Source organism: Amblyomma maculatum, chromosome 11, assembly GCF_055883805.1.
Source record: "Amblyomma maculatum isolate TAMU_Amacu chromosome 11, ASM5588380v1, whole genome shotgun sequence".
In the NCBI taxonomy this organism is placed as follows: Eukaryota; Metazoa; Arthropoda; class Arachnida; order Ixodida; family Ixodidae; genus Amblyomma; species Amblyomma maculatum.
The window spans coordinates 59567100-59579971 of NC_139354.1; the positions used below are offsets into that span (position 1 = coordinate 59567100).

At 49.3% G+C, this 12872-nt stretch overlaps 1 protein-coding gene across 1 annotated transcript in view; it reads right to left on the reverse strand.

The window, feature by feature from the left end:
- The window catches only part of LOC146173910 (phospholipid-transporting ATPase ABCA3-like), a 127574-nt gene that overhangs the window by 92617 nt on the left and 22085 nt on the right, over positions 1-12872 (reverse strand). Inside the window, exon 6 of the mRNA XM_084585298.1 lies at positions 4646-4837. Within this exon, the coding sequence (XP_084441424.1) occupies positions 4646-4837 (192 nt within the window). The remainder of the gene's footprint in view (positions 1-4645; positions 4838-12872) is intronic.

Sequence of the window (12872 nt, forward strand, 5' to 3'; positions counted from 1 at the left end):
TCCGCAAGACAGAACCGACAAATGTAGTCTGGGACGAACAAAAGGAAGCCTCCTTCGTAAAATTGAAGGCTGTGCTGATTAGCCCTCCGGTATTGCGAGCTCCAGACTATGACCGAGAATTCACGGTCCAGTGTGATGCCAGTGATCGAGGGCTAGATGCTGTTCTCTGCCAGAGAGATGACGACGGTAATGAGCACCCCGTGCTCTACCTGAGCAGAAACCTGAGTTCTAGAGAGAGGGCTTATTGCACGTCAGAGAAAGAGCGCGCTTGCGTTGTATGGGCCATTCAAAAATTGCAGTGCTATCTTGGAGGGGCCAAATTCACCGTAGAGACGGACCATTGTCCCCTGGCTTGGCTGCAAACTGCGACATCGAAGAACAGTCGCCTTCTGAGGTGGAGCTTGATTTTACAGCAGTACAATTTTGAAATAAGATACAAAAAGGGGAAGTTAAATGGGAATGCGGACGCGCTTAGCCGCTGTTTCTAAGCGGTCCGAGGTGTTCCTCACCATGTATCCAAATTGATACTCAGGTTCTTTTTTTGTGTGCGCTTGTACATGTGTGACTATGTAAAGCAGCACGTTTGGTTTTCTAGGCATACGTAGGTCCTGAACGTCTTGAGTGTGGGCTTTTTTCGGACAACGATGGCAGTTTTCTTTTCACCTGGTCTCTTCAGACGGGAGCCGAGTGCTTGCTTAGACATGTGGTTGAGTTTCAGAGACAGCTCAAGCAATTTGGCCTACGACAATCAAGACAACGCGACAAGCAGCAGCGAGCTTCAAGCATTCATGTGCAGGCCACTAAGTCGTCTCTTCATGCAGCAGCTGCGACTGCTGCCCTCCGTGACTCTTCTGGCGGGGGAGGAGGCTGTTATGACCTTGCATCGTTCGCAGTGGCGCGCTCTATTGTTCGCCTGTGGGCATGGATATGTGCTGAGGATATGTGCTGCTGCTTCAAGGGCGCTAAGTGAGCCAGTTTCCATGAATCCTTTTGTGTAAGCCTGTTTTGCTTTGTGGAGACCCTGCAAATGTCAAATTGGCCCTGTCAAGGGAACGTCTGGAAAAATACAAAGAAATGTCCCCCTGCGGGAAATAGCCGGAAGTGCTTTCGTTCCATTGTTCACCCTTCACGTCGAGAAGCGCTATCGTCCAGTGAGGAATGCCTACTGTCCAAAGGAGACGACAGAGTGACACGTCCGCTGACGTACAGGACAAGAAAGGAGCAAGGTGATTACGGCCATTAGAGGATTTCCCGGGAATGCAGGAAAGATTTGCAATTGCTGGAAAGGGACAATGCTGGGAGCAGTATGCGGCGCGCACGTGCACTTGGGTTTCTGAGAAGGAAATCCACTTGCCGGAACCAGCCTATCGAATCTTTGCTGAAGAATAGAAATGTACCTCCTCGCCGTTCCCAACTTCTTCCCGCCAACAAGTGACCACGCCCAACGAAACAATGCCGGACCAGTCAGTGCATCAGACCGTCAGTGCAGTGATGTGTTCGATTGGATGCCGATATCTGAGGAGCGTGCCCTGAAACTGGTTGGTCATCATCTTCAGAGAGGGGCTGGACATAGGGGCTTTTAAGGACATTGCAGAGCACGAAAAGACGCTCTGAGCCCTGGGTAAACGGCTCATCCTGACACTTCTCGCTATGAACTCTTTACGCGTGCCATTTTGTTAATTTACCCTTCTTTTTCATGTAAATAATCATGTAAATAGTTTTCTCAAAGTGCCGTTAAACCTGCTTTTATATATTTTACCAACTTGAAGATTCAATCCTTCATGAACCCGGAGTCTCTGCACGCTACCAAGTGAAGGCCGGATCGACTTAGCCCCAGCGTCACGACACTTTTTTCCTCTGGCCTTGTGCCGTTGCGCTGCTTCACTAGATTAGCGAAATTTGAGCGCAGCTCATCACTCTTTCACCTTTTCGATAGATTGAGGCAAAGATTTCGAGCAAGACATGCATGTACAATTACAGACTACTTTTTTGTATTTTTTACACATATTTCTCCAAGAACCACTCCAATAACAGTTCTTGACTTTCATGGGGGAAGCTTTGTTGTCGGAGAAATGAAGGGGACAATTAAGTTATTGGAAGGTTGCGGGAGGCAGCGCGTGGGCCCATAGGAACGTTGCGCGTCGAAGCGATAGGCAGCGACTGACTAATGCCGCTGACGCCGCTAGCGAGTCAGGACAACGGGGCTCTGCGTTTCGGCTTGGGGTGCACGCACCGTGATCCGCTGTTAGCAAGCCAGCGCTTCGGCAACCGGAGAACACCGTCGCCGCCACGCAGCAAGAAGGCGGAGGGGTGTACACGCACCGGCGAACGGTGGTGGCAGGAGCGCGCGCAGCAATCGTAAAATATGCGCGGTGGCCGCCACGGAGGAAAAGGGGAAGGGGAAGGAGCGCGTGCTGCCCGGCTGCGGAGCTGGTTACTAGGGACAACGCCAACGGCGACGACGACGCAAAACGCAGGAATGGTCGCCAGAGAGCTGCGCTTTAAAAGCTGATTGATTTCCAAACCAACAAACCTCACAACAATTAGAGAAATATCCCGGTGTGTCCGACGTTCCACCTCAACAGCACATATATTTCGAGTTTAATGCTCAGATTCACGTCGAGATAGTGTACAGATAACTGGAAAAGCGAAATTACTTTAGCTTGTAACGTTGAAGCTGCAAACATGGCACATGAATTAACGTAGAGTGCCTACATAAAGGTTTCTATGTGTTTATTGCCTTCTGACATCGGACTGCATCTGGATGTGCTTGATCAATGATGAACGCAACAAAGCTATTTATTTTTACTGCCCGGCTGCAATTAGGTCACACATAGCGACTCGTGTTTCAGCCTTACTACGCTGAGGAAGCCTCTGCCTATAAAAGCAAACTCTTGATGCTCAGCAAAATCCCTCACAACAGGGAAACCCCTACCATTGAGTGCTGAAACGTCGCTCCTCAAATTCACTGTACCATGTGCCATCCTTGATTTTTATAATTACGTTTAGACAAAAGTGTGCACATAGTATATTGGAATAGACGAAATTTACTAAAAATGAAAACGTAGGTCGTTCTAATACGCAGTTATCAAAGAAAAACCGACAAGGTAGCCGTAAGGTGCTATGAGTGTAAAATCAGGGTATGCTTCTAGAAGGGAGCAGTTACAGGAGCTACCTATTAGAATGGTAATCGAATCCTTCCGAAACATTGGATCCCCAGACAGACGCAACGCCTGCAGGCTACGCAAGCATGATCGAAGCGTCCGTAGAACGAACCTTTTTTTTCTCGGTCAGGGTTTCCGACTGCGTAAAGTAACTCACAACGGCGCGCTAATTAAAATAGCGGAGCTGAGTCGTACGCCGTAAATTCAATTTCCTAATCATTCGAAAATAGCTGCTTTAGTGCACAAGTTATTCTCTTTGGAGTGGTGTAAACACATCCGTACGTTCCGTCGATTCTATTTGAAGAGTAACCGCAGAAATCTGGGGAAGTCAAAACCAATATCGAGTTTGGGTTTATATGCTGTGCACGTAACTGCGTACATAGATGGAACTTTCTGCCTTATGTTTCCAGAAAGATGCATTTCTCTTGATTGAGGGGTGGCATCCCTATTGCCGTATATGACGCCACGGTGGCTTAGTAATTAGTGCTGGACTAGAGAGCCCAAGGTTACGAGGTCAAATCCTGGTTAATGGAAGCTGCTTTTGGGCGCAGACAACAAGCACGGCGTCCGCGTTTTGTGCGATGTCAGTAGCATGTTAAAGAATCCAGGTGGTAGAACATGCCGGAGTTCTTCACTACGGCGCCTCTCTTAGACTAAGTCGCTTTGGTACGGTAAACCCTACGAACCAAACTAAACCTTCGAAATAAACACGGGTAGCCAGCAAGATGTGTTGGTTGTAAGCGGGATGTTGGTAAGCAGTGACTTAACACAAGAAAGGAACTGCGTCATTCTGTCTAGAAATCGTGAAACTAAGCGATTACTTTAGCATGAGCTCAATTATTAGTAACCAAGAAAGCATGACATGCGCAGACTTTAACGTAGCTTTTTCCACTTGGGTCGCGAACGAATGCTGGTCATATGGCCCTCATTCGTGTAATGATGCGCGCCGTTTGCTGGCGTTATCTGCAGCCCTACATCGACACATAAGGGCGGACATGTACGTCACTCTATCTGCCGTGATGCTGATAAGGAGGGATTAGACAGTTTGAAATTTGAAATTTTATTCCACAACAAATAGATGCTGCGCGGAGGACAAGAAAAAGCTGTGTGAACAGCTTGAAAAGCCCAGACCCCCTAGCACACGGGATACGACAGAAGCGTGCGGCAAGAGAACACAGTCGGATATGACAACATCGTTAAACAAAAGTAAGTATAAAACAGGCAAGAAGAACAAGAAAATCATATGACAACATTATACAAACAATAAACGCAGCTATTTTGGTGATATATCTGATATGTTAATATTAGCACCCTTTATCATGTGATTCAGAAGTGTAAGCAATTTAAATTTCCTCCTTGATTTAAAATACTTGCGTAGTTTAGCCATCACAGCTAGGCACTATAGCTATGTCGTACAGATGCTAAATGGCAGTGATATCGGGCGTGCAGGAAACAAAGCGAAGAAAATCAGGCCTGCTTACTTTTAGAGTCTCGGCTGATGGAGATAATCCTGAGAACATTAATAAGACCGTACGTTGGGAACGTAGCAGCGACAAATTTCTCCCACTTCGGTGTCAAGAAGTATGTGCCCAAGCTCGAGGCGACCACAGTGGTGGTCAGCAAGCTAGGCACTATAAACAGCGGCAGGAACGCCATAATGACCGCTATCCAGCCTGAAAAGGGAAAAGAAGAACAGAATAGCCTATCAGAGAACATTACGAGGTCTTTAACATTGCCTTCTGTAGTTGTCACGGGCAAATATGAAGTTTATTTTTAGCCGCAGCCTCGTTTCTGCAGAAATACAAAAATTTCGTACAGACCATATGATATAAATGAAATACGTCACTGCGCATGTAACAGCTGCTTACACTATTTGATATTTAATTTATAATTGCGAGCTTGCGGCCAAGGTGGTTCTGCATGGTGACTGAACAGCGCAAGGGGCGGGACATAAGGAAATGATGAATGACACACACAGTCGCTGACTATCAGTTGAAGTTTTATTTCGAAACATCGAGACAGCGAATGAATTGTGGGTGGAACATCGATGATACATCGAAAATTTCAGCTGCTAGCAAGAGCCTTGTGTTTCCTTTCAGGTTTCCTTGTGCCCCGTCTCCTGCGCTGTTCCCTCACCGTCACCATTTATTGTAAAGCAAGTCACAGTGTTAAAAGCAGAATCAATTCCTTAATTTGCCTGAAAATGCGGCACACCCGAAACGTTTTCAGCCACAAGAACGAGCAATGCGAGTAGATATGTGTTATCAACGAAGTCAAGGAGGATGTACAAAATATTGGTCATACTGGCTTACGCCGCAATCGGGCCTGCCATTTTCTATATCTGACAATCCCCTAAAGACCTTTCGCTTTGATTGCCTATACTCTGCAGTATACGTTTGATTTCGCGAAAGTTAGTTTAGTTTAAGAAATGCAAATTTAGTGTAGTTCTAGCCAATGCAGTTGCCCAATGTAAAGTATTCTGGACGCGGCACTGTGCCAAACTGGAAGCAACAATGCAATCCTGCAATCCTCAATGTACTACTTGCTGCGAGAAGGGTATAATGCAACCTCAACGACTTTTGGTTTCTCAAGGCGCCACAACTGAGCCTGTGTCCTACGACAAGCGTGATCAGGACACGATTTCGAGGTGATATATTAGTTATCCGGTAGTACTTTCTATGTCAAGGGATATGTGGCCTTTTCGCTCTCTCCTGTCATAAAAAAATAATGCGCTATATCTGGGTCAATGTCGCATTTGGGATAAACCGGAATAAATGAAGCGTTGACAACGTATACTGCTAGTTTTATCTTAATTCGCCTAAATTTTGGACACCCGTCATATTGCCGCGGACTGTTCAAATCTTTACTTGTTCCTGTTCGACAGCCGCTGGTATGCGGCCTTATCATTGTGATTCTGGCGCGCTTATCAATTCTGTATCTCGTGTTTGCTCATGATCATTGTCGCGATATAAAGCATTATTATTTTTGTTGTCGCGAACGATGCGCCGAGGTCTGTCTCGAAGATTCCGATCATTCGCTTATGTTTCCACAGTGTTTCAGGTTGTGCTAGTAAGAGTTTGGGACGTTATCTAGATTGTTCTGAGCACCCTTTAAATTGAGCGTTGACGAGTGTGACGGGCATTCTTAGTTCGACAATCACGTTTGCTATCATCGCCGCCGAGATGCTTAGTTCTTTTGCGGGCGCAAGCCAGCCCAATAAAGAGTTAATTTCAGCACTATCAAGCCTGTGTCCTCTTTTGGTGTCTACGATCTTGTCACTACTACGTGACATCTGGTGGAGGTGCCACCCCTAATCCTTCAAACGAAGACCTCAGCTTTGCTCCTGTTGCTCTGGGGGACCAGCCTACAGGTCGCCGAGCCAGCCGCCGACTACAATGACTCCAATCCGAACATAGTCTGCTGCCTGGCCCTGGTCGACACCAGAAGACATCAACTTTGGAAATGGTCCAGTCAACAGCACCGGTTATATTCGTGTCGCCCCGGGAGCCGACATCTTCCAAGTACTGACCACTAAAAAAATTACCGACGATTACGTTACTTCCTAATGCGAAATTAGAGCGCAGCAAATAAGCTGTTTCACCTTTTCGATAGATTGAGGCAAAGAAATCGAGCAACACATGCATGCGCTATCACAGAATTTTTTCGTCTCGCTCATGGCTCAGAAAGAACTGGCAGATAATTTCGCAGTGGCGAACGGCAACGGCAATTTCGGCTCGGGCGGTGCACATATACAGATCCGCCGCCACCGATCTGGCTCTCTGATTGCCACCGCACAGGGGTTGCATTGGAGGAGGAGCGAAGAAAGGAATTAAGTTCGAGCCGGCGCTTTGACAACCGGAGACTCGCAGGAAGAGAGGGGGAGGGGGACAATGGGGGCAGAAGCGCGCGCAGCAAGCGGACAACGCGATAAAGGGAGGCGGGAAGAGATAGCAGCGACTGACTGATGCTGACGCCGATAGTGATTCAACCCCAGCTGCGGAGTTGGTTTCAGGGACAACGCCGCCGATGCCGACGCAAACAATATGATACCCTCGCTTCCGCGGCGCCAAGAACCAGGTCTAGCCGTGGGAAGGTGGTCACGTATTCGTCGACGTGCCGGGGCCTACGTGAAATAACCGGCGCGTCGGTAACTGGAGAGCACCCTATCCGCCACACAGGAACAGGGGGGGGGGGGGGACCCTCCCCTCCTCTTTCTGCATGGCGGCGACGGTGTTCTATGCAGTCACGTTATCTTGACTCTAGCGGCGTCAGCGGCATCCAGCGGTATCAGTCGGTCGCTGCTAGCGCTGGGGGGACGAAAGGTGGGCGGAGCTGGTTACGAGGCCAACGACGACGCCGACGCGACACCCAGGAACGGACGCCAAAGAGCTGCGCTCTAAAATACGGAAGACTAGGTGGACCTTTTTGACCCTGTGGCAGAATTCAACGGCTGGAACGACGAAGCGAATGTAAGGCAAGTCTATTTTACTCTTCTAAGATCTGCCCGTATAAGGTTCGAAAATCACGAGGCAGCTTTGAAGCATTGGGAGATCTTCAAGAAAGCGTTTTGACTTCCTTTGCATGTGTCGTTCAGAAGGAAAGAGCCAAGGCCATCCTTCAATTAAGATTTCAACTCCCAAATAAGCCTGTTCTGGTTTACGTTGAGACGAAGCGTCTGTTTCGCCGCGCGGACACTAACATAACCGAAGGTGAGAGATTGATATTTTTATTGCGAGGCGTTAAAGAGTCGTTTTTTGCAGGACTTGTCTGCAATTCTCTGAAAACTGTGCATGAATTTAAAGTGAAGCATCGACAATCGAGAAGACGATGGGCATCCGGATGCGCCACTATGATCGACCACAGCAACTGTCACTGCAAGCCCCTACAGCAGTGCATTTACCAGTGGAGAAAGCTTTCGGGACCTCATCCGTGAGATCGTCCGAAAGGAACTTCGCCTGCTGCTGCCATAATTCCAACAACCCCCAGTCGCCCTGGGTGCAGGCCCTGGGCGTTCCTCAAGCCATCGCTCCGACGGCTCCAGCGCAAGAAACGACAGTGATGAATTAAGTTGCTGCACTACGTCGTCCTGCGCCCAGACGTGACTTTCCAAGCCCTCGCCGCTACCGTCCTGTTCCTGAAAGCCGCCCTTGGCCCCCACCCGCCAAGTCTACCAACGACCCCCAAGCCCCAGGAAGTACGACGCCTGGAGGACTGCGAACAACAGGTGATTATGCTTCCACTGTGGTGAGGCCGGCCACATTCTACGTCACGGCCCGTATCGACGAATCGGCCTCCGCGGATTTGCAGTCGACGCCCCACGACCCCGCCCCGGTGGACGACCTCAAGAAATCTAGAACTACCTGCGTAGCGGTGAGTTGGCGCCACCAACCCGTCGACAGATCCTCATCGCCGTACAGGACCCACTTTTCGTCGCCAGGCCGCAGCTACGATGACAGTGTGCGAGGAAGGTCCCCAAGCCCACGTAGGGGAAACTCAAGGTAGCAGCCTTTGGAGGTGAGGTTGCTATACGCAGAACTAACGAATATCCTCCGCCGCCGATGACACGTAACGACGACGCCGCTATGATGCCCACATTACTAGTGAAGACGCCCTCGACACGCCCAGACTTCAAAGTGACACCGCCGATACGCCCGACGTCAACATCCTCGACGACGCGACCAAACTTCAAACTACCACTGCCGCCCAGCGAAGTAACGACGGTGTACCCCGGCCGCGACCTTAGCACGAGACGAAGCAGATATCGAACACTGAAGCCAACGTGATATACGAGGACGCGAACAAGCGATCTTGAGTTTGCTGTCGAGGGACGCATGGTTACCGCCCTAGTGGACTCCGGAGCCAACTACTCTGTCATCAGTGGAGCTTTCGCCTCACAGTTCAAGAAAGTGACGACCACTTGGGACGGCCCGCTAATCCACACCACTTGTGGTAATCTTATTACACCGTCGGGGGATGCACAGCAAGGGTTATGGTAAATGGACGTACTTGCCCAACCAGCTTCGTCGTGCTACAGCAGTGTTCCCGCGACGTGATTGGATTTTCTGAACGAATATAGCGCGATCATCGAACTCCGATCAGCTCTCGACGGAGAAAGCCATACCTGCTACGAGAACTTCGACACATCACGTCGCTCTCAAAGTCCTCGACAGAGAATTGACCGTACCGCCCCGATCAAGCGTCATCATCCTTGTGGATACAAAAGTCGAAGTCGCGAAAGGGGTTGACGAAGGAAACACTCAGCTGTCACTGGATAGAGCGCTTGGAGTCGCAAGAGGCATCGCCCGCTTTCCGTCATGGGCAAGCTTAGGTGCTCGTCACGAACTTCACCGAAGAATACCGGCACCTGAACAAGGGCATGACAATTGCTTTGCCTAGACGAGCTGGCTGCACACCCGAAATATCTGCGCCCTCCCCAGCCAAACTGAAAACTATGCACTTATTCGAGCAAAGCAGCCCACGTTCGACATCAGTGCAGATTTACCCCAAGACAGAACAGACTGGATTCGAATTCTGCTTGAAAGCTACAGTGAGTATTTTTCTTCAGCGTCGAATGTACGGTAAACTCCGGTAAACCTGGCCGGGAAACCTCACAAAAGAGCGTGTGCAATATTACGTTCCATCTCCCAGACGCACACAATTACATGGACACCTGGACACGAAGGCCTAGAAGGAAATGAGGTAGCGAATGATCTAGCCCGAGCTCTCACAAACCGGGCGGATCCCCATCCCTACCTCACCCCTCTCCTAGGACCCTACGGCGACAGGCTGGAACCACCACACAAACACCTTCCTTCCTCGGACGCTATAGACTGGAGAAAAATACAAACAAACACATTCCCTAATCTTCAAATTTTAAATAAGATAAGCCCAACAAAATACACGACTTACTGTCCTTGGTGCGGTGCAAGTCCCACACTCTATCACATCTCTAGGGAATGCCAGGACAAACCTGACCCAACGTTAATAGTGCCATGCCCGACACACGAGCAGTGGGAGGCGGCCCTGACCAGCGACAACCTGGACCAGCAAGCCTGGATTATCCAGCTAGTCCGCAAGTCAGCTGCTACCAGCGGAGCCCTGGACTAAGGGCACCGACCACCCAGCTCCTGCGAATTTTTACTGATTATGTTCTCATTAAAAGTTTTCTCTCTCTCTCTCTCTCTTCGTTAGCAAAGCACCGCATCATCACAGAAGAATACGCTCGACCACTACGTCCAAGCCTCTACCGTGTATCGCCCCGAGGATGCCAGGCCATACGTGATCAAGTTGAAGAAATGCTTCGTGACGACGTGATGTAGCCACAGAAGAGCACCTGGGCGGCACCAGACGTTCTGGTGAAGACGGGACACTTCGCTTCTACGTCGATTACCACCGCCTAAACAGCATAACAAAGAAATATGTTTACCCTCTTCCTCGCATCGATGACACTCTTGACCGCTTCTGCAATGCAAGGACCTGAAGAGCGGATATTGCCAAATTGAGGTAGACGAAAGAGATCGCGAGAAAACCGCATTCATCGCATTCGACGCCCATTTGGCCTCTGCTGCGCATCACGGACGTTTCAACGAGTAATGGACACTGTACTGGCGGGCTTGAATTGGCAGATCTGCATGGTATACTTGGATGATGTCGTTGTTTTCTCCTTCTAGCTTCGAAGAGCACCTAAAAAAGCTTCGGACAGTGCTAGAAGCTATCAGGTCATCAGGGCTAACTTTGAAAGCAGAGAAATGCCACTTTGGCTACGAGGAACTGCGGCTCCTGGGTCATATCGTTAGCAAGGATGATGTTTGCCCTGACTCAGAAAACGGCTGCGATCGCGCACTTTCCACCGCCCGCCGAAAAGAAAGCTGTGGGCAGGTTCCTTGGGCAGTGTGCTTATTATCGACGAGTTGTCAGGGACTTTTTGCGCCCCTCCGAACCGTCGACGCAGCTTAAAAAGGCTGACGTACCTTTTAAACGGGAAGCGCCTCAAGAAGAAGCCTTTGACGAACTTAAGTGCTACCTGCAGTGCCCTTCGGTACTTGGCCACATTGATGAAAGCGTCGAGACCGAAATTGATAATTACGCGAGCAGTGTGGGCCTTAGAGCCGTTCTCATCCAGACGCGCAGCGCACGTTAAAGATCCCCAGGTGGTCGAAATTACTCCGTAGCCCTCCACTACGGCTCCTCTTTCTCTCTTTCCACTTTCACTCCCACCTTCCTCCCTTCCCTTACGGCGCGGTTGCGGTGTCCACAGAAAACAAGTGAGACAGTTACCGCGCATTTCCCTTCCTATAAATAAATCAGTTTTAAACGCCGGAGGAATCTAGATAAAATCAACGGCCTACGATGCGCCTCATGTGGCGAGGAGATAAATAAAATACGAGGCAGCTGCTTAGGATCGCAAGGCGACGCATTCCAGGAAGCCGGTTATGTTACAAACAGCTGCCTAAAAATTGTGGACTCATCGGCGCAAGGCAATATTTTCATTCCTGGTTCTCTAGGAATATCCACAAAAAAAAAGTCACTTTCGTGACCCGTAAAACGTTTTCGTGGTAACTACTATTCCTATGTCAACTGTCCCCAAATTCTTAGCCTAAACAACCTAGAAATGGCCGATTTTCCGCAACACTTCCAAACCTTCAAGCTAATTCCCAAGAGGCACACCTGGCAAACTCCATGGCAAGCACTTCACACGGTGTGAAACAAAGAAGTCTCTAAACTTCACATAAGCTCTATGAAGCCGCCCAATATAGCAAGCAGCATAATCGGTATTAGAAACGCAGATATAAAACATTCGGTAAACCTCTGATCCATAAAATCATCAGAGGTGTGTTTGACAGAACGAACGCGCCACAACACAAAGGTTTCCAGAACCTGTCGGCTCACAACACATGGTAGGAGCTTGTCTAGGCGCCCAAGTTCAATAAATTGGAGCGCTTTAACCGAAACAAGACAAGCAACTCTCAAGGCACTTTTATACAGTGAAGTCGCAGAACAAATGCAGAAACCCCGCATCTCTGTATACATTTGTTGAAACATCTCTAGCCCACTTCGCACGCAATATGTACCAATACCTGCGCCTTCATCGGGTTCTTAGCAAGACCTACGCGAAGACTCCGGACATTAGATGCACTGCCAAAGCATGATACGCGAAAAGAGAAGCTCCCTTCATTCCTTCATTAACTCGTGAATTCCACAGTTAATGAAAAAATCTCTGCAGCTACTCAAGCCGCTGGCACTAACCAGCAGAAACGCTACAACAACCTTAGCACATCGGCTGGCAAAGAACGTGTCATCACAGTCACTGGTCCATATTCTGCATGCAGAAACAGTCAAAATGATAATTTTTGGCACACAGTGTAAAGGTCTTGCGCTGATCGGGCTGGGACAGGTAGGTCACCACCGCTTGCGGTGGGGGCTAGCCTGTCACTGATTTTTATCTGGTGTAGGCAGTCATTGCACCCGCCACCGCTTTGGTGTTGGTGGACGACGGCTGTTGTTGCGGCACGCGTCTTTTTCTCCCTTCTCTTTTTTCCTTCTTGTCGATTTTCCCTTCTGTCCGCACGAGGCAGCGAAGGTGGCTCAGCTACAGAGCCAGTGGCAAGCCGGTGCATTTTAACGCGGTAGCGTTAAGGAGCTCGTGTCGCAGAAAAGCCGGTGTCGTCGGCGTCCAGTGAGCGATAAATCCCGGCATGCACTTCATAA